General features: G+C 38.8%; 1 protein-coding gene and 1 pseudogene across 3 annotated transcripts in view; both read left to right on the top strand.

Moving 5' to 3' along the window:
* Window positions 1-23,162, top strand: part of OPHN1 (oligophrenin 1) — a 379,470-nt gene that overhangs the window by 300,521 nt on the left and 55,787 nt on the right. For all 3 annotated transcript variants that reach the window (XM_015127602.3, XM_077987907.1, NM_001261353.1), the window contains 2 exon segments: window positions 2,545-2,603; window positions 3,788-3,893. In XM_015127602.3, the coding sequence (XP_014983088.1) occupies window positions 2,545-2,603; window positions 3,788-3,893 (165 nt within the window).
* Window positions 20,658-20,747, top strand: LOC114675191 (U6 spliceosomal RNA; annotated as a pseudogene).

Genomic DNA, 23,162 nt, shown 5'->3' with positions numbered 1-23,162 from the left:
AGATCGTCAGATAAACTCAACGAATTGTCAACCAGAAAATGTTTAAATTTCCCAACCAGAAAATTTTAAATTCCTCAAAGTGGGAAGCCCCCCATTTTGAGTTGTCCTGCCTTTCTGAACCAAACCAGTGTATTTCTTAAATGTATTTGATTGATGTCTCATGCCTCCCTAAAAACATATAAAACCAAGCTGTACCCCGACCACCTTGGGCACAAGTTCTCAGGACCTCCTGAGGGCTATGTCACAGGCCATAGTCACTCATATTTGGCTCAGAATAAATCTCTTAAAATATTGTACACAGTTTCACTCTTTTTGTTGACATCAGCCAAGCTTCTGTGTCAAGTAATATACACTCCCAGTCTGTACTTCTTAACTCCCCAGTTCCTTCTTAACTCGTTGTAATCTAACTCTTACCCCCTCTGCTCCAGTGAAGCTGCTTTTGCCAGGGTCACCAGGGATATCCTCAATGCTGCACACAAAGCACAGTTGTCAGTCTTTACCTTACTTGACCTTTTTGTAACATTTGAAGTTGTTAACAAGCCTTCCTGGATACTTTCTTCTGTTTTGGATTCTGCTGAATCACTTGCTTTTTGTTTTTCTCTAACCTCTGGTCATTTTTGTCGATGTCCTTTATGGGCTTTCTACTTGGTATTTTCCAGGGCTCTCTACTTATTTTACTATAGTAGAACGACTGAAAACTGAAATATCTACAGGGACCAGGAAATAAAACTGAGTGAAGTAGACTATTTTCGTATTAAACACTTTGCACATTGAACCTTTATTTGCATGACAAGCCCTTTGTTTACATACAAACAGCAGTGTTGTTTACTTCTACAAAGAACCAATAGAGCCAGATCTTTGCATTTTTCGACAGAGACAGGGGATATGGATTTGTATATGAAATATCTCATTTTAAAATATTTTGATAATTGATTCAATTCCATTTCACTATTATACACTGTGCTGGGCAAAGAAGAAATATCAGAAGGCCTCATGTAGCTGTTTGACTGCCAGTTTGCCAGCTCCCCTGGAGAAGTGGCATCTGTTCTTGTGGTTTCGTCATCTGTTCTCTAGGTTCCTGATTTTCACATCTGCTTCTCTAATCTAGCAGAGCCCTGCATCCAACTTCTTAGTAGACATCTCCTTCCTGAGGCTTCCCTGACTTAGCATCTCTACTTCCCTCTTAATCAACTCTTTTTCTCTTCATTCACCCAAACCAAATTGCTCCCTCGCCATCATACCCAATCAAAGAAGGAGTTCTTTCTTTAATATTTTTCAAAACACTCTCCTCACCTATTCTTTCTATGCTTTGTCACCCAGGCTGGAATGCAGTGTTGTGATCGTGACTCATTGCAGCCTTGCCCTCCCACCACACCATTCTCTCTCTCAGGCTCAAGCAGTCCTCCCATCTCAGCCCCTTGAGTAGTCTGGACTACGGGCACGCACCACCATGCCCAGTTACTGTTTTTATGTTATTTTTAAGAGGTAGGGGTCTCATTAAGTTCTCCAGACTGGTCTCGAACTCTTGGGCTTAAGTGATCCTCCTGCCTTGGCCTCCCGAAATGCTGGGATTACAGATGTCAGCCACCACGACTAGCCCCTCTGTTTGTCTTTTATTATCTTTTGCTTGGATTACTACAGTAACAACAGTGGCAGGCAGTATAGTATAGTAATTAAGAGCATGGACTCAGGAGACAGACTTCCTGCTTCTACCACTTATTGGCTGTGTAATTTTGGATGAGTTTTTAACTTCTCTAGGCCTCAGTTTCCTCATCTATAAACTGGAAATGGTACCTACCTCACAGAGTTGATATGAGGTTTAAATGGGTTAATATATGTAAATCACTTAGAGCAGTAGAGAGTTTGCTTTTCTTATAATTATTAGTTGATTATTTACTTCCTCAGAGCCACCTACCATGTACCTTTATTTTATCATCATACTTGTCCCACTGCATTGCAAGTTTTGTGTATGGTGCTCTTTTCTACTAAACTATTATCTCCTTGGAAGTTTGGACTGTTTCTTTTCATCTCTGGATCCCCAATACCTGGCACAATGCCAGGTACAAGTAGATGCTCAATGTGTTTTGACTAAATGAGTGAACCCATTTGAGCCTGAGTTTCCTCCTCCCATAAATGGGGATTTGGATAACTGCTCCGCCTCACAGGATTATTGGAAGAATCAATTGGGAGGACAATTGCAAAAGCACTTTGGAAGTTCTAAGGATCTATCAAATTGTAAGGGATTCATGGTAGCATTCAGAATGGGTCCCCTCTGGAATTTTGTGGGACTGATTTGTGCCTCTTTTCACTTTTGTGAGCTAGTTGGAGACCTTGCTAGAGGGCTCAGCCCATGCTTTTGCAGGTCTTTTGTTGAATTACTAGCAACTTGGACTCCCCTGAGGAAGCTTCAGGTGAAGAGAAGAATGTATATAATCCCACTAAGCTGTAGGGCTCAGGAACTTCAGCCTTGCTGTCCCCAGAACTAAGAATCCAATACCCAGCTGCTTTCTTCCCAAAGCAACTGACAATTTTCATTCATTTCAGGAATCTTTCTGAACCTGTCATGACCTATAGGCTTCACAAAGAGCTGGTCTCTGCTGCCAGTAAGTGTTTATGTTACTAATTAACTGTGTTGTCCTAGTTTCTTGATGTTTACTGTAATAAGCCTTGAAAATTGTTTGAGGGGAAGTGATTGAGGGCACAGAAACCTAAAACACATACACAAATTTTACTCGACTGCCAAATGAAAGTATTCTTGCTTGCTGTCTAACTCAAGAGTTCTATTATTTTTCATAATTAGTGTTACTTAAGTAGGCTTGAGAAAATTGGTTAACTTGAGGGTTGTGATGAATATAAAGACTTTATTTATATATGTATTCATTGCCTCTTCCATCAGAACAAGAACATTGGCTCACATTACCAGGGGACAGCAAAATGGTTACACGACAGTTGCCGTTTCAACTTCCTTCAGCATTTTGCCTGTTCAAATGCTTTTCTATTGTGTTGTGAACCATTGTTCTTAATCTGCTAGTGCCAGCATCAGATTTTCTAGATGAGAAAACTGAGGGAGAGGACGTTAGTACATAGGAAATAAGGCATATAGAATTACTCCCAAAAGTTGGCAATTAAAGAAGCATTGAAAGTTTTGGCTGAGGCCACTGTGTGAGTGCCCCTCTCCACCTCAACGTGGAGGTTCTGCATCATATTCTGTATCATATCCTGTGTGGTGTAGAGGAAAAAGATTCAAGGGACTTAACATCATAATGGGTCTTTGTTCAAACAAGGGAGCTTTGTTCTTTACTTCTGAGCTCTCAGTGATTTTAACAGGAATCCAGAGGCAACAGCACACTTCTTAGTACCACAAGGAAGGTGGATGGGAATAGGCTTCTAGCTGGAAGTTTATCTGTGAGACTTCAGGAACAACCTGCTGTGCCTGGAGTTCTGACTCCCTCTGAGACAATCTTCTCTTCTCATCCTTCTCTTCTTTTCTATCTTCTGTTTTCTACATCTTTTTAGACCTGTTTCTTTGTGTGTGTGTTTTTTTCTCTCTCTCTGCCTTTTTTCTTTCTCTCTCTGTGTCTTTGTCTTTGTTTCTGGGTCCTTAATTTTTATTGTATTTCAGTGCCTATTTATCTCTGTCTCTTTTCATCTCATTGATTATCTCTCTGTCTCTCTGTGTCTCTGGTTGTCTTTCTCCAAATCTGTGTGTGTGTGCATATATATGTGAGAATTTGCTCAATCCAGTTGCCCAGAAAGCCAAACCATTTTTCTTACCCTTCTCTCTCAGAGTCTGATAACCTGGATTACCGCCTAGGAGCTATTCACTCCCTGGTATATAAGCTACCAGAAAAGAACCGAGAGATGCTGGAACTTCTGATAAGACACTTGGTCAAGTAAGTAACTGCTGGATTTTCAGAAAAAGTTTCTATTAGACAACTGTCCCGTGTGGTTGGACTACACAGAAGCTTCCTCTCAGCTCTTTCAGCCCCAGCCCTTAAGTGCTTCCTTAGAAGGCTGAATGCTCTGTGAGGAAGGCTGTTTTGCCTTGACTCATGTACATATCCTCTTAGAGTCATCATGCATGTGGGTTGTCTCAGTTGAAAGGTAACAGCAAGGTAGATTGGGCTTTGCCGTCAGATGAGCCTGGTGTTGAATTGAAGCTCTCCAACTTGTTTGCTGTGTAATCTTAGGCAAACCTCTCTGAGTTTGTTTGCTCATCTGCACAATCCCTATAATGAAGGCCAGTTGTGTGGATTAGAATGAACACAGGTAAAATGCATGTCACATGAGAGGCTCTCAAGAAATGGGACTTTTTGTTAAGATTCTGGTCAACTTCTTGCCCTGGTGTGGCTGGCAGTAGCAGACAGCGGGATCCTGGAGAATAGTCCTGGTGACAGGCACTGAGATAAGCAGGTGAAAGGGGCACATGTGTCCCACAGTGGTGCTTCCTGGCCAGAGGATTTAATATTGTGAATCAAGATGAATTTACTTGGCTTAAAAAAAGGCAGAAAGCATTCTGTCCAGGAACTAGCAGACCTGGGCTCTAGTTTCATTTCTGCTTTCTGCTATTAGTTCATTTTGTGACCAGGGACAGGTCACTCTTAAGGCCTCTCTTGGTATGTTAAACAGTAAAAAAAAGTGAAAATAAGTTTAAAAAATTGTAATGTATTTTAAGTGTATATATTTAGCAAATGCAGTTGTCTGCATACTCAAAAGATGCAGTAATGATACATTTTTACCTCATTTGGAGAGGCTCTGAAACACCTCAACTTGAGGCCTTTAATGAAGGTGAGTTTCCAGGTTAATGACTCTTTTGGCCTCCCCCTGTAATAAATCCTGAGTGCTTTGCCTATCTGGACCTTGAGTTTTCCTATTATATGTGAGATCTCCAAGATCTGATTCAGCTCTGACTTTCAAAGACTGTTTTCTACACTTCTATAGCAAATGAATATTGTGGATACTGATGTAGATAATAAGCAGAATTAACAAGAGAGGATGGCTTTTATATTTATTGCCAGTGTTTGTAATTTGAGCTAATAGAGAACATTAAGAGGCTTCTGGTCTCCAAAAATTAGTTTGTGATAATCTCAGTAAATGTACAAAAATCAGCAAAGAAGCTATTTGCATGTTAATTTAAAGTTGCCCTGGAGGAGTCTTTGAGTCCAAGTTCCAGATCTGTCACAAATATGCTGTGTGACCTAGAGAAAGTTCCTTCCACTCTCTGGCCCACAAGTTTGTGCATCTATAACACGAAGGGACTGAAGCAGTTAATCTCAAAGGGTTTTTTCAGCTCTGACTTTCTGAGAGTCTCAACATGTGACAAGAGCCAAGGACTCAATTGAGGATGCCCTTGCTTAGTGAGCGTCAGGGTGCCTGCTTCTATCTGCCCAAAGGCTGGCTGCTTGGCTTAGTTTAAGAATCTTAGTCCTCAAAATCTTGAAATCAAAAGAAGACATGAACAAATAGATCACAGAAATAGAATGGCAAATACTCTTAAATATGTGGTAATATGCTGAAGCTCACTCATAGTAACAAAAACACAAACTAAACCTATACTGAGCTACCATTTATGGACAAATCCTAATGCTTATTAATGAGACTATGGGGAAACTGTCCTCCAATACATTTCTTGTGTTAATGCAGTACGGTTCCAGAAGAGGGGATTTGACAATACCTAACAAATCTAAACATTTGGTTATCCTTTGACCCAGCAAAACAGGGTAAAACAGGTTATATGATATTTGAGCTTTTTTTTCTTTCTTTTTTTAAGGCATATACTCTAAAGATACACCTCCACAAATACAAACAACACATGCACAAGGTTTCTCATTGCAGCACAATTTTCAAAAGCGAAAGATCGGAAACAACACAAATATCTGAAAATAGGGCACTAGTCGAGTAAATAAGGATGTATTAAACAATGTAGTATTATGCAGTAATTTAAGAAAAGAATGAGGAAGATCTCTATGAACTTTGTTTTGTAGTGATTTTCTGGGATATATTACAATTTTCCAGCACATAAAACAAGCAATAACATAAAAAATTTCAAGCTATAAAACAAGGTTTATAATTTGCTAGCTTTTATTTTGTAAGAAAAAAGAGGAAAATAAGAATATGTAAGAATACACACACGTTTAAAAAATTTTGTCAAATGAAGCATACACTAAGATAAATGTTAAAAAACTAATGACTCCAAAAGTTAAATGTAGAGTTGTCATACATCCAGCAATTCCACTCCCAGGTATATACCTAAGATAAATGAAAACATGTGTCCACACAAAATCTTGTACACAAATGTCCATAGCAGCATTATTTCATAGTTGTTGAAACGTGGAAACAACCCAAATGTCTGTTAACTAACGAATAGGTAAACAAAATGTGGTATACAGGCAATGGAATATTATTCAGCCATAAAAAGGATGAAGTACTGATACATGCCACAACATGGATAAACACCAAAAGCATTATGCTAAGTGAAAAAAACAAGACACAAAAGTACATATATGATTCCATTTATATGAAGTGTTCAGAATAGACAAAGCTATAGAGAAAGAAAGTAGATGAGTTGTTGGCAAGGTCTGGGAAGTGGGGGTGTGAGAAGTAATGGGGAGTAATTGATAATGAGTATGAGGTTTCTTTTTGGAATGATGAAAATGTCTGAAATTATATAAAGGGTGACAGTTGCACGGTTCCGTGAATATACTAAAAACCGTTTAATTTTAACCTTTAAAAAGGTGAATTTTATGATATGTAAAATATATTTCAATAAATGTGTTATAAAAATAAACTAATGAAAGTGGTTATTATAGTGGATAGGTGTGGTAAGTAGGGAGGAGGGGATAGGGATAAGAGCTAGATTCCTCTGGGTATACGTCCTTATATACTTATGACTATTAAGCCATATTAATGTTTTACATATCCAAAAAATAAAATTAAATCAAAAATTATGAACCATAAAACTGAACACCAATAAAAGCAAATGAATTTAATGAACCTAAGTGTTTATCAACTTGATAGCATAATTACAGAGAGAAAGCAATTATTTCAACTAACGTGTCAACACAGTCCTCTGACTCATCCTTAATGAGATGTACTCTAGAAACAAGAAAAGCAAAATTTTAAGCATCACTCAGTAGGTTTATTAATAGTAGTAATATAATTTAACTTGAAACACACACATACATCTTATAAAGATAAAGCAAAAAAGTAAATATGTTGAAAAACAAAGTGTTGGGGGCGGAGCAAGATGGCCGAATAGGAACAGCTCCAGTCTCCAACTCCCAGTGCGAGCGACACAGAAGACTGGTGATCTCTGCAGTTTCAACTGAGGTACTGGGTTCATCTCACTGGGGAGTGCTGGACGATCGGTGCTGGTCAGCTGCTGCAGCCCGACCAGCGAGAGCTGAAGCAGGGTGAGGCATTGCCTCACCTGGGAAGCGCAAGGGGGAAGGGAATCCCTTTTCCTAGCCAGGGGAACTGAGACACACAACACCTGGAAAATCGGGTAACTCCCACCCCAATACTGCGCTTTAAGCAAACAGGCACACCAGGAGATCATATCCTACACCTGGCCGGGAGGGTCCCACACCCACGGAGCCTCCCTCATTGCTAGCACAGCAGTCTGTGATCTACCAGCAAGGCAGCAGCGAGGCTGGGGGAGGGGCGCCCGCCATTGCTGAGGCTTAAGTAGGTAAACAAAGCTGCTGGGAAGCTCGAACTGGGTGGAGCTCACAGCAGCTCAAGGAAACCTGCCTGTCTCTGTAGACTCCACCTCTGGGGACAGGGCAATAATAAACACAGCCGAAACCTCTGCAGACGCAAACGACTCTGTCTGACAGCTTTGCAGAGAGCAGTGGATCTCCCAAAACGGAGGTTGAGATCTGAGAAGGGACAGACTCCCTGCTCAAGTGGGTCCCTGACCCCTGAGTAGCCTAACTGGGAGACATCCCCCACTAGGGGCAGTCTGACACCCCACACCTCACAGGGTGGAGTACACCCCTGAGAGGAAGCTTCCAAAGCAAGAATCAGACAGGTACACTCGCTGTTCAGAAATATTCTATCTTCTGCAGCCTCTGCTGCTAATACCCAGGCAAACAGGGTCTGGAGTGGACCTCAAGCAATCTCCAACAGACCTACAGCTGAGGGTCCTGACTGTTAGAAGGAAAACTATCAAACAGGAAGCACACCTACACCAAAACCCCATCAGTACATCACCATCATCAAAGACCAGAGGCAGATAAAACCACAAAGATGGGGAAAAAGCAGGGCAGAAAAGCTGGAAATTCAAAAAATAAGAGCGCATCTCCCCCGGCAAAGGAGCGCAGCTCATCGCCAGCAACGGATCAAAGCTGGACGGAGAATCACTTTGACGAGGTGAGAGAAGAAGGCTTCAGTCCATCAAATTTCTCAGAACTAAAGGAGGAATTACGTACCCAGTGCAAAGAAACTAAAAATCTTGAAAAAAAGGTGGAAGAATTGATGGCTAGAGTAATTAATGCAGAGAAGGTCATAAACGAAATGAAAGAGATGAAAACCATGACACGAGAAATACGTGACAAATGCACAAGTTTCAGTAACCGACTCGATCAACTGGAAGAAAGAGTATCTGCGATTGAGGATCAAATGAATGAAATGAAGTGAGAAGAGAAACCAAAAGAAAAAAGAAGAAAAAGAAATGAACAAAGCCTGCAAGAAGTATGGGATTATGTAAAAAGACCAAATCTACGTCTGATTGGGGTGCCTGAAAGTGAGGGGGAAAATGGAACCAAGTTGGAAAACACTCTTCAGGATATCATCCAGGAGAACTTCCCCAACCTAGTAGTGCAGGCCAACATTCAAATCCAGGAAATACAGAGATCGCCACAAAGATACTCCTCGAGAAGAGCAACTCCAAGACACATAATTGCCAGATTCACCAAAGTTGAAATGAAGGAAAAAATCTTAAGGGCAGCCAGAGAGAAAGGTCGGGTTACCCACAAAGGGAAGCCCATCAGACTAACAGCAGATCTCTCGGCAGAAACTCTCCAAGCCAGAAGAGAGTGGGGGCCAATATTCAACATTCTTAAAGAAAAGAATTTTAAACCCAGAATTTCATATCCAGCCAAACTAAGTTTCATAAGTGAAGGAGAAATAAAATCCTTTACAGATAAGCAAATGCTTAGAGATTTTGTCACCACTAGGCCTGCCTTACAAGAGACTCTGAAGGAAGCACTAAACATGGAAAGGAACAACCGGTACCAGCCATTGCAAAAACATGCCAAAATGTAAAGACCATCGAGGCTAGGAAGAAACTGCATCAACTAATGAGCAAAATAACCAGTTAATATCATAATGGCAGGATCAAGTTCACACATAACAATCTTAACCTTAAATGTAAATGGACTAAATGCTCCAATTAAAAGACACAGACTGGCAAACTGGATAAAGAGTCAAGACCCATCAGTCTGCTGTATTCAGGAGACCCATCTCACACGCAGAGACATACATAGGCTCAAAATAAAGGGATGGAGGAAGATTTACCAAGCAAATGGAGAACAAAAAAAAGCGGGGGTTGCAATACTAGTCTCTGATAAAACAGACTTTAAACCACCAAAGATCAAAAGAGACAAAGAAGGCCATTACATAATGGTAAAGGGATCAATTCAACAGGAAGAGCTAACTATCTTAAATATATATGCACCCAATACAGGAGCACCCAGATTCATAAAGCAAGTCCTTAGAGACTTACAAAGAGACTTAGACTCCCATACAATAATAATGGGAGACTTCAACACTCCACTATCAACATTAGACAGATCAACGAGACAGAAAGTTAACAAGGATATCCAGGAATTGAACTCATCTCTGCAGCAAGCAGACCTAATAGACATCTATAGAACTCTCCACCCCAAATCAACAGAATATACATTCTTCTCAGCACCACATCGTACTTACTCCAAAATCGACCACGTAATTGGAAGTAAAGCACTCCTCAGCAAATGTACAAGAACAGAAATTATAACAAACTGTGTCTCAGACCACAGTGCAATCAAACTAGAACTCAGGACTAAGAAACTCAATCAAAACCGCTCAACTACATGGAAACTGAACAACCTGCTCCTGAATGACTACTGGGTACATCACGAAATGAAGGCAGAAATAAAGATGTTCTTTGAAACCAATGAGAACAAAGATACAACATACCAGAATCTCTGGGACACATTTAAAGCAGTGTGTAGAGGGAAATTTATAGCACTAAATGCCCACAAGAGAAAGCAGGAAAGATCTAAAATTGACACTCTAACATCGCAATTAAAAGAACTAGAGAAGCAAGAGCAAACACATTCAAAAGCTAGCAGAAGGGTAGAAATAACTAAGATCAGAGCAGAACTGAAGGAGATAGAGACACAAAAAACTCTCCAAAAAATCAATGAATCCAGGAGTTGGTTTTTTGAAAAGATCAACAAAATTCACAGACCACTAGCAAGACTAATACAGAAGAAAAGAGAGAAGAATCAAATAGATGCAATTAAAAATGATAAAGGGGATATCACCACCGACCCCACAGAAATACAAACTACCATCAGAGAATACTATAAACACCTCTACGCAAATAAACTGGAAAATCTAGAAGAAATGGATAATTTCCTGGACACTTACACTCTTCTAAGACTAAACCAGGAAGAAGTTGAATCCCTGAATAGACCAATAGCAGGCTCTGAAATTGAGGCAATAATTAATAGCCTACCAACCAAAAAAAGTCCAGGACCAGATGGATTCACAGCTGAATTCTACCAGAGGTACAAGGAGGAGTTGGTACCGTTCCTTCTGAAACTATTCCAATCAATAGAAAAAGAGGGAATCCTCCCTAACTCATTTTATGAGGCCAACATCATCCTGATACCAAAGCCTGGCAGAGACACAACAAAAAAAGAGAATTTTAGACCAATATCCCTGATGAACATCGATGCAAAAATCCTCAATAAAATACTGGCAAACCGGATTCAGCAACACATCAAAAAGCTTATCCACCATGATCAAGTGGGCTTCATCCCTGGGATGCAAGGCTGGTTCAACATTCGCAAATCAATAAACATAATCCAGCATATAAACAGAACCAAAGACAAGAACCACATGATTATCTCAATAGATGCAGAAAAGGCTTTTGACAAAATTCAACAGCCCTTCATGCTAAAAACGCTCAATAAATTCGGTATTGATGGAACATACCTCAAAATAATAAGAGCTATTTATGACAAACCCACAGCCAATATCATACTGAATGGGCAAAAACTGGAAAAATTCCCTTTGAAAACTGGCACAAGACAGGGATGCCCTCTCTCACCACTCCTATTCAACATAGTGTTGGAAGTTCTGGCTAGGGCAATCAGGCAAGAGAAAGAAATCAAGGGTATTCAGTTAGGAAAAGAAGAAGTCAAATTGTCCCTGTTTGCAGATGACATGATTGTATATTTAGAAAACCCCATTGTCTCAGCCCAAAATCTCCTTAAGCTGATAAGCAACTTCAGCAAAGTCTCAGGATACAAAATTAATGTGCAAAAATCATAAGCATTCTTATACACCAGCAACAGACAAACAGAGAGCCAAATCAGGAATGAACTTCCATTCACAATTGCTTCAAAGAGAATAAAATACCTAGGAATCCAACTTACAAGGGATGTAAAGGACCTCTTCAAGGAGAACTACAAACCACTGCTCAGTGAAATAAAAGAGGACACAAACAAATGGAAGAACATACCATGCTCATGGATAGGAAGAATCAATATCGTGAAAATGGCCATACTGCCCAAGGTAATTTATAGATTCAGTGCCATCCCCATCAAGCTACCAATGAGTTTCTTCACAGAATTGGAAAAAACTGCTTTAAAGTTCATATGGAACCAAAAAAGAGCCCGCATCTCCAAGACAATCCTAAGTCAAAAGAACAAAGCTGGAGGCATCACGCTACCTGACTTCAAACTATACTACAAGGCTACAGTAACCAAAACAGCATGGTACTGGTACCAAAACAGAGATATAGACCAATGGAACAGAACAGAGTCCTCAGAAATAATACCACACATCTACAGCCATCTGATCTTTGACAAACCTGACAAAAACAAGAAATGGGGAAAGGATTCCCTATTTAATAAATGGTGCTGGGAAAATTGGCTAGCCATAAGTAGGAAGCTGAAACTGGATCCTTTCCTTACTCCTTATACGAAAATTAATTCAAGATGGATTAGAGACTTAAATGTTAGACCTAATACCATAAAAATCCTAGAGGAAAACCTAGGTAGTACCATTCAGGACATAGGCATGGGCAAAGACTTCATGTCTAAAACACCAAAAGCAACGGCAACAAAAGCCAAAATTGACAAATGGGATCTCATTAAACTAAAGAGCTTCTGCACAGCAAAAGAAACTACCATCAGAGTGAACAGGCAACCTACAGAATGGGAGAAAATTTTTGCAATCTACTCATCTGACAAAGGGCTAATATCCAGAACCTACAAAGAACTCAAACAAATTTACAAGAAAAAAACAAACAACCCCATCAAAAAGTGGGCAAAGGATATGAACAGACATTTCTCAAAAGAAGACATTCATACAGCCAACAGACACATGAAAAAATGCTCATCATCACTGGCCATCAGAGAAATGCAAATCAAAACCACAATGAGATACCATCTCACTCCAGTTAGAATGGCGATCATTAAAAAATCAGGAAACAACAGATGCTGGAGAGAATGTGGAGAAATAGGAACACTTTTACACTGTTGGTGGGATTGTAAACTAGTTCAACCATTATGGAAAACAGTATGGCAATTCCTCAAGGATCTAGAACTAGATGTACCATATGACCCAGCCATCCCATTACTGGGTATATACCCAAAGGATTATAAATTATGCTGCTATAAAGACACATGCACACGTATGTTTATTGCGGCACTATTCACAATAGCAAAGACTTGGAATCAACCCAAGTGTCCATCAGTGACAGATTGGATTAAGAAAATGTGGCACATATACACCATGGAATACTATGCAGCCATCAAAAAGGATGAGTTTGTGTCCTTTGTAGGGACATGGATGCAGCTGGAAACCATCATTCTTAGCAAACTATCACAAGAACAGAAAACCAAACACTGCATGTTCTCACTCATAGGTGGGAACTGAACAATGAGATCACTTGGACTCAGGGAGGGGAACATCACACACAGGGGCCTATCATGGGGAGGGGGGAGGGGGGAGGGATTGCATTGGGAGTTATACCTGATGTAAATGACGAATTGATGGGTGCGGCACACCAATATGGCACAAGTATATATATGTAACAAACCTGCACATTAGGCACATGTACCCTACAACTTAAAGTATAATAATAATAAATAAATTAAAAAAAAAAAGTTACCAATGATAAGAACACTTTATGTTACTACAGCCCTTTACATTTTACAGAACAATTTTATATTCTCCTTTTCCTTACATCTTTACCACAGCTTGTTAGGTGGAGCAAGGAGGATATCATCATCATTATTATCATCATTATTAAGACAATCACCTCCATTGTATGGATGAGAAAACTGATACCCAAGGAGAATAAGCAATTGGCTCAAGATCATGCAGACAGTTAACAGAACTGAGAAGACCATCCATGGGTCCTGACTTACTCATTCATTGTTGTTACACATCAAAGCGAAACATAAATCTAAAGATATGTCTTGAGGAAAGAGTTACTCACTAGAAGCTTGCAAGAATATCATTTGATTGCTGAAAGCAGCTCATCTTCACCAGGGACGTTGAGTTACTGATATCCCAGAAATCCCATGTCACTGGGTAATTTAAACTACAAGTTGGTTCCATAGCTTGAGCCCTGAGCCCTGAGGATGGCCTTATACTGAGCATTGGGTGTTTTATCGTAACAGAGACAGCTAAGGTTTAACAATGGGCTAATAGCCAATGACAGTGCTTCCTGCACTGCTAGTGAGAGTGCCAAACCAAGGAGGAGCTGAGGAACAGTCCATTGGCTAATGTGGGGATTAGCTGCTGCTTTGGGTAATCTGTGTACAGTTCAGGCTGGATACAGGAGAGCCTCAAGGACTCATTTCACTTGGCTGCTTCTTGATCTGCAATTTTGCATGCTGCATGCAGCAATTTTCCCTTTGAAAATACGTCTTTCCTTAAAAAAAAAAAAAAAGTAAATATGTTAATGTTATCACAAGCTAAGCCTTATAGTATACAAAAGAGATACAGATATAAAATTAAAGACATGAGGAAAAATTTTTTAACATTAAAATTAAATTAAGAATGTTAATATGAATTCATGATTTAAAGAGAAAGCAACAAGAAGAAAAGACTTTATTCACTGAATCAATCTTGAAGGAATTCTACCCAAAAAGAAGTGAATACACTTAGTACCCAGTTTTTTGTTTTTAAATAGCATTTCCTTTTCAAAGGAATCAGGGGTGCTTAGAGAAATGGCTGATTCCATGTCTGGAGCAAGGAAAATACAAGTTAGTCTTGGATAAACAGTACCACCAAGCAAGAAAGAACGGAGTCACACTAATAGTGTCATAATAGTGTCATGTCCAGAGGATGTAGAAACCTTGAAAGGGCTGACACCGATGATGTTTGAGTCAACCTGAACATCAATAACAATAAATAATGTATTTGATTATTACATGTTGAAAAACAAAATTCTTGTAGGTAGGTAGAGGAAGGAAAGCTTTTTATTGCAGAAAGAATACCAGCTAATAAACATAGGATGAATGACAGAATTAGAAAAATCATTAGTTTGCTATCTAAGTGGTCTGTTTTAGACATGAATCAAAACTGTTGGGTAAAAGAGTATTGAGGAATAGGATGTTCACATTATTCCTATGTATTACTGACAAGTTACTTACTAATCACAAATAAAAAACAATGTATCTTTACAATGAACCTGTCTGGCAGACACCACCTTAAGTAATCGATCAAAGTTAGCATCAGTAATAATGGAACAGGCCAAGCGCAGTGGCTCAGGCCTGTAATCCCAGTTCTTTGGGAGGCTGAGGCGGGTGGATCACCTGAGGTGACAAGTTCGAGACCAGCCTGACCAACATGGTGAAACTCCGTCTCTACAAAATTACGAAAATTAGCCGAACATGATGGTGGGTGCCTGTAATCCCAGCTACTCTGGAGGCTGAGGTGGAAGAATCACTTGAACCTGAGAGGCAGAGGTTGCAGTGAGCTGAGGTTGTGCCATTGTAAATAATGGAACAAACCACTTATGTACCTCCTAAGTAGATATAATAAAAATTATAATACATAAACTGAAATATTTTTGCCAAAAATATGTAGCTTGAATCATATTAATTCTTTCCAGTTTGCAGGAAATAAAAAGTATAGAAAAACACAGAGTATTTGACAGTCTATAAAGCTTTTGAAAAGGCTTGGACTTTTCAAAAAGTCAATGTTGTGGAAAAAAGTGGTAGAGGTACTGTTGTACATTAAGAGACTAAATAAACAAACAAATGCAGTGTAAGAGCTTTGATTGGATCCAGATTTGAAAAAGGCAGCTATAAAAGACTTTTTCCCCCCATAACATTTGAGAAAATTTGAATATGGACTAGATATTAGATGATATAGAATTATTGTACATTTTCTAGATGCTAACATGTTATTGTGGTTTTGTAGGAAAATGTGCTTATTCTTTGATGATGAATGCTGAAGTATTTAGGGTTGAAGCAATTTACTTTCAGAGGATTAAGAAAAAATATAGACAGAGTAAAAGCAAATGTGGCAATATGTTAATTTTTGAGTCTAGGTATAGACAGTATGTGTCCTCCTGGTACCACTCTTTCACCTTTTTTGTATGTTTGAAAATGTTTATAATGAAAATTGTAGGGAAATGTAAATAAAAAATACGCTTAGTTTCAATGGAGAAATTTGCACAGAAGAAGAAAATTCATGTGTTTTTAAAATGCACATAATTATCCTGCCTGCCGACTGCTGCTTTCATCATCTATATGATGAGTACATCTATGCCTTTTTACTGTGTTTCCACTGCCAGCCTGTTTTCCAGGCTAATAACAGGCAGACCCAAACTGACCTCAGCCAATTTGAGGTTCTCAATTATCCAGTTCTTTTTGGTTAATATCTGGAGCTTCTATTAGTCAGAAATAGGAGAACTCTAAGGTCACCTCCCTGGCAATCTTACTGCCAGTGGAATATTACAATGGAAGCAAGCTCCGGGCTTAATTCTGCCATTCTTATAGCTATTTGTCAGCAGGCAGACGAAAAAAGACTCGAACAACCTGTTCTGCAAACTCAAATGAAGTCCCAGCTCTCTGTCCTTTCAGATGCCCTGACAACATCTTGGATGAAAGGTTCACTGGAGGCAGATAAGATTGGAGTTAGGCAATAAAATCCTACCATCTAGTACCCCTTTGTAACCTTAGGCCTGGGCTACCATTCTGAAGGGTATGGGTTATTAGGCTTACTAGATTCTATTTACTTTTGTAATAATACTTCTCTTATTTGAGATGCAATACTGTACACTGTATAAATTACAAAATATTTAAAAAGCAAAACAAACAAACAAAAAACAAAAAACAAAGGAAAAGCTTTCTATTCCCAACATTCAATAATCGTTACTATTAATATAGTTCAGGTTCTTTAGAATCTCTCTCTCTTTCTCTGTCTCTTTCTTTCTTCTCTCTCTCCCTCTTTTTCTCCCTCTCTTTGTGTGTGTATGTGTATGTGTGTATGCATTTTTGTATACATATACATGTTTGCATTTTTTTTTTACCAAAATGAGATTATGTTGTTCTTTAGTCTACTTTTTCCATTTTAAAAATTTTGACTTTTCCAGACCATATTAACATTTTCCCACTTGACCCAAAAGTGGCCTTTTATATATTTTTGTCCAATCTGGTATTCAATATAGGAACACATTTTATTTATGTCTTTTTTGTATTTTTAATCTAGCACAGAGCTTGTTTCTTTTTATTTATTGTTATTATTGTTATACTTTAAGTTCTGGGATACATGTGCAGAGCGTGCAGGTTTGTTACATAGGTATACCCGTGCCATGGTGGTTTGCTGCACCCATCAACCCATCATCTACATTAGGTATTTCCCCTAATGGTGTCCCTCCCCTAGCCCCCCACCCCCCAACAGGCACCAGTGTGTGATGTTCCCCTCCCTGGGTCCATGTGTTCTCATTGTTCAACTCCCACTTATGAGTGAGAATATGTGATGTTTGGGTTTCTGTTCCTGTGTTAGTTTGCTGAGAATGACGGTTTCCAGCTTCATCCACATCCCTGCAAAGGACATGATCTCATCCTTTTTTATGGCTGCATAGTATTCCATGGTGTATATGTGCCACATTTTCTTTATCCAGTCTGTCATTGATGGGTATTTGTGTTGGTTCCAAATCTTTACTATTGTGAATAGTGCCACAATAAACATACGTGTGCATGTGCCTTTATAGTAGAATGATGTATAATCTTTTGGGTATGTACCCAGTAATGGGATTACTAGGTCAAATGGTATTTCAGGTACTAGATCCTTGAGGAATTGCCACACTGTCTTCAACGATGGTTGAACTAATTTACACTCCCACCAACAGAGTAAAAGCATTCGTATTTCTCCACATCCTCTCCAGCATCTGTTGTTTTCTGACTTTTTAATGATTGCCATTCTAACTGGCGTGAGATAGTATCTCATTGCGGTTTTGATTTGCATTTCTCTATTGACCAGTGGTGATGAGCTTTCTTTCATATATTGGTTGGCTGCATAAATGTCTTCTTTAAAAAGTGTCTGTTCATATCCCTTGCCCACTTTTTGATGGGGTTGGTTTTTTCTTGTAAATTTGTTTAAGTTCCTTGTAGATTCTGGATATTAGCCCTTTATCATATGGATAGATTGCAAAAATTCTCTCCTATTCTGTAGGTTGCCTGTTCACTCTGATGATAGTTTCCTTTGCTTGCAGAATCTCTTTAGTTTAATTAGATCCCATTTGTCAATTTTGGCTTTTGTTGCCATTGCTTTTGGTGTTTTAGTCATGAAATCTTTGACCATGCCTATGTCCTGAATGATGTTGCTTATGTTTTTACCTGGGGTTTTTATGGTTTTAGGTCTTATATTTAAGTCTTTAATCCACCTTGTGTTAACTATAAGGTCTAAGGAAGGGGTCCAGTTTCAGTTTTCTGCATATGGCAAACCAGTTTTCCCAAAACTATTTATTACATAGGGAATCCTTTCCCCATTGCTTGTTTTTGGCAGGTTTGTCAAAGATTAGATGGTTGTTGATGTGTGGTGTTATTTCTGAGGCCTCTCTTCTGTTCCATTGGTCTATATATCTGTGTTGGTACCAGGACCATGCTATTTTGCTTACTGTAGCCTTGTAGTATAGTTTGATGTCAGGTAGCATGACGCCTCCAGCTTTGTTCTTTTGCTTAGGATTATCTTTGCTATATGGGCTCTTTTTTGGTTCCACATGAAATTTAAAGTAGTTTTTTCTAATTATGTGAATAAAGTCAATAGTAGCTTGATGGGCATAGCATTGAATCTATAAATTACTTTGGGCCGTAAGGCCATTTTCACGACATTGATTCTTCCTATCCATGAGGATGGAATGTTTTTCCATTTGTTTGTGTCCCCTCTTATTTCCTTGAGTGGTAGTTTGTAGTTCTCCTTGAAGAGGCCCTTCATGTCCCTTGCATGTTGTATTCCTAGGTATTTTATTCTCTTTGTAGCAGTTGTGAATGGGAGTTCACTCATGATTTGGCTTTCTGTCTATTATTGGTATATAGGAATGCTTGTGAATTTTGCACATTGATTTTGTATTCTGAGACTTTGCTGAATTTGCTTATCAGCTTATGGAGATTTTTGGCTGAGATGATGGGGTTTTCTAAATATACAATCATGTCATATTCAAACAGAGACAATTTGACTTCCTCTCTTCCTATTTGAATGCCCTTTATTTCTTTCTCTTGCCTGGTTGCCCTGGCCAGAACTTCCAATACCATGTTGAATAAGAGTGGTGAGAGAGGGCATCCTTGTCTTGTGCTGATTTTCAAAGGGAATGCTTCCAGCTTTTGCCCATTCAGTATGATATTGCCTGTGGGTTAATAATTAATAGCTCTTATTATTTTGAGATACGTTCCATCAATACCTAGTTTATTGAGAGTTTTTAGCATGAAGGGGTGTTGAATTTTATCAAAAGCTTTTTCTACATCTATTGAGATAATCATGTGGTTTTTGTCATTCGTTCTGTTTATGTTTCTCTTTCCCGATTTCCCTGGACAGAACTTCCAATACTGTGTTGAATAGGAGTGGTGAGAGAAGGCATGCTTGTCTTGTGCCTGTTTTCAAAAAGAATGCTTCCAGCTTTTGCCCATTCACTATGATATTGCCTGTGGATTTATTGTCATAAATAGCTCTTATTATTTTGAGATATGTTCTATCGACACTTACTTTATTGAGAGTTTTTAGCATGAAGGGGTGTTCAATTTTATCGAAGGCCTTTTCTGCATCTATTGAGATAATTATGTGGTTTTTGTCATTGGTTCTGTTTATGTGATGGATTACATTTATTGATTTGCATATGTTGAACCACCCCTGCATCCCAGGGATGAAGCCAACTTGATCGTGGTGGATAAGCTTTTTGATGTGCTGCAGGATTTGATTTGCCAGTATTTTATTGAGGATTTTCACATCGATGTTCATCAGAGATATCGGCCGGAAATTTTTTGTTGTTGTTGTGTCTTCTGCCAGGTTTTGGTATCAGGATGATTCTGGCCTCATAAAATGAGTTAGGGAGGATTCCCTCTTTTTCTGTTGTTCGGAATAGTTTTGGAAGGAATGGTAGCAGCTCCTCTTTGTACCTCTGGTACAATTTGACTGTGAATCCATCTGGTCCTGGGCTTTTTTTGGTTGGTAGGCTATCAATTTCTGCCTCAATTTCAGAACTTGTTATTGGTCTATTCAGGGATTCAACTTCTTCCTGGTTTAGTCTTGGGAGGGTATAGATGTCTAGGAATTTATCCGTGTCTTCTAGATTTTCTAGTTTATTTGCGTAGAGGTGTTTATAGTATTCTGATGGTAGTTTGTATTTCTGTGGTATCAGTGGTGATATCCCCTTTATCATTTTTTATTGTGTCTATTTGATTTTTCTCTCTTTTCTTCTTTATTAGTCTGGCTAGTGGTCTATCTGTTTAATCTTTTCAAAAACCAGCTCCTAGATTCATTGATTTTTTTTTAAATGTGTTTTTCGTGTCTCTATCTTTTTCAGTTCTGCTCTGCTCTTAGTTATTTCTTGTGTTCTGCTAGCTTTTCAATGTGTTTGCTCTTGCTTCTCTAGTTCTTTTAATTGTGATGTTAGTGTGTCGATTTTATATCTTTCCCACTTTCTCCTGTGGACATTTGATGCTATAAATTTCCCCATAAATACTGCTTTAGCTGTGTCCCAGATATTCTGGAATGTTGTGTCTTTGTTCTCATTGATTTCAAAGAACTTAATTATTTCTGCCTTAATTTTGTTATTTACCCAGTAGTCATTCAGGAACAGGCTGTTCAGTTTCCATGTAGTTGTGTGGTTTTGAGTGAGTTTGTTAATCCTGAGTTCTAATTTGATTGCACTGTGGTCTGGGAGACTATTATGATTTCCATTCTTTTGCATTTGCTGAAGAGTATTTCAGCAGTGCATATACTAAAATTGGAACGATACAGAGAAGACTAGCATGGCCCCTGCACAGTGCCTTTTTTTATGATACTGTTTTACCAACAAGAGAAGACCAATTGTCCTGTAGAATGTTACTTCCTAGTTTTGTCTGCTTTCTTCTTTGTCATATATTTCAGCGAATTCCTCTACTTGTATTTTTTGTAAAGTAGAGGTTCTATCTAAAGGCTAGATGGATTCAAGTTAACTATTTGTTGGTTGGAATAGATCATAGGTGATGTTGTATACCATATGCTGCATCATATCTGAAGATGCATAAGATTGGCTGATTCACCTTACTGATGTTAATATTAAGCATTGCTATATTTTTCTACCCTGTCAATGCAAGGCTGGCAGTGTCCGTGCAATATTTTCAGCCAGTCCATATGTCTTTAATACATCTAGGCAATGGTAATTCGTTTTTACCTTATGTTATGCTCATTAACAAAGCCTTTGGTGTTGGTTGGAGATAAGGTTAGCTGAAACTTACAGCAGCTCCTCTGGCTTTTACCTGAGTCTTTTAAATACTCATTAATCACCCCTAGAGCATGCATGTATTCACAATTAGAATACTACCATCATAATTAATATGTTTTAGATTGTGCATGAAAACTAATAAGCACATAAACCAAATTTCATCAGTTCTAATAATACTTTTTCTCAAATTGTAATCTGAATTCTATACACATCTGAAAATCAATGGTTTCTTAAAATTACACTTGTCAGGCAGCAGTTCTGATGTAATTATTATGGCCTCCACATGCATGAACTTGTAATAGGTGCTCATATTGTAGTCACTTAAGTTAAATTATGTTCATTGTTGAGTTTATTTTCTATTTAAAATGTCTTCAAAAATATTACATGATGATATGACAGTGAAATTACTTTTCTTTCTTAGTGGTACATAAATAATGTTGTGCTTGTAACTCATGACTGATGAAATTCATGACATCGTATGGACTTTGTTGAAGTATTTAAAGTAAATGACAGATAATGTAATACCAGTGGAGGAAGCCAAAGCTGTCAGCCCTTAAAAAAAGGCACCATCCTTGGGGAGAGGGACTTGTTTGCTTGTGACACTGATTCACTCTCCCCTGCACTATTGCCTTTTCTTTTGAAGAGCTTTTTATTATGCAAGATTTCAAGTACATATGAAAATAGAGGAGACAGTATAGGAAAGCATTATGTGTCCATCACCCCTCCTTCAACTATAATGAACACATGGCCAATCTTGTTTCATCTATTTCCCCACCCATTTCCCCTCCTCCCATGTTATTTTAAATCAAATCTAAGACATCATATTATTTCATCCATAAATATTTCAGTTTATGTCTTGAAAAGATGAGAACTCAAGCCAGGCGCAGTGGCTCATGCCTGTAATCCCAGCACTTTGGGAGGCTGAGGTGGGTGGATCACCTGAGGTCCGGAGTTCTAGACTAGCCCTGGCCAACATGGTGAAACCCGATCTCTACTAAAAATACAAAATGAGCCGGGCGTGGCGGTGCACACCTATAATCCCAACTACTTGGGAGGCTGAGGCAGGAGAATTACTTGAACTTGGGAGGCGGAGCTTGCAGTGAGCCGAGATCACGCCACTGCACTCCAGCCTGGGCAACAGAGCGAGACTCCATCTCAAAAGAAAAAAAAAAAGAAAGAAAAAGAAAAGATGAGAACTCTTTATAAACATAACATTATCACATCTAAAAAGAAATGAGTAATAATGTAATAATATTATCAATTATTCTGTGTTCCAATTTCTGCTTCCTTTTTAGTTTTGTGTTTCCAGGGGTTGTGTGTGTGTTTGTGTGTCTGTGTGTGTGTGTGTGCATGTATGTATGTATGTACAGGGTGGGAAAGGCAAGCATACTTAATAGATGATTCTGTGTTCTTCTAACGGGGACATACAGTGTGTGGTTGTCTTTGCCCCCAGTTATTTTCAAGAGCGCAGCTTTCTGAGATTCACTTAATTGTCAGAGCTGGAAGTCCCCTTAGATCACCTAATAACTTCATTTTATAGATGAGGGAACAGATACCTAAGGATGAAAAACGATAGGCCCAGAGACACAGTACTTTAGTAAAAGAACTAAAAATATTGAAGGTAGCTTCCTTGTTTAGGAATCAGAGGGCATACAGTTCTTAGACTCATTGGATGCTAAAGCCAGACCTAAAAGTTCATATAGATAGCCTCTCATTCTGCCAGAGGTCTCAGTCTGGCAGTCTGTTGACAAGGTCCAGACCACAAATATATTTTGTTTGTTCCGCAGTGTTTTGGGGGAAAAGTGATTTGGCTTCAACATTTAAAAAATCCAGGTAGTTCACATCAAAGTATACATTTCAGGAAAAAAGAGGATGTTAGCACACTGGATCTGCATGCCCACGTGGCAGCAATCAGTTGGGGTTGAGTAATGGTTTCTTGCTTTGGAATGGGCACAAGCTTCTAATTTACCATAGGCCGCACCACTCCCAAGTGTTTTAA

This window comes from Macaca mulatta, chromosome X (genome assembly GCF_049350105.2).
Source record: "Macaca mulatta isolate MMU2019108-1 chromosome X, T2T-MMU8v2.0, whole genome shotgun sequence".
Lineage (NCBI taxonomy): Eukaryota > Metazoa > Chordata > Mammalia > Primates > Cercopithecidae > Macaca > Macaca mulatta.
Note: the sequence above shows the minus strand (reverse complement) of the source record. Positions and strands in the feature narration are given on the sequence as shown.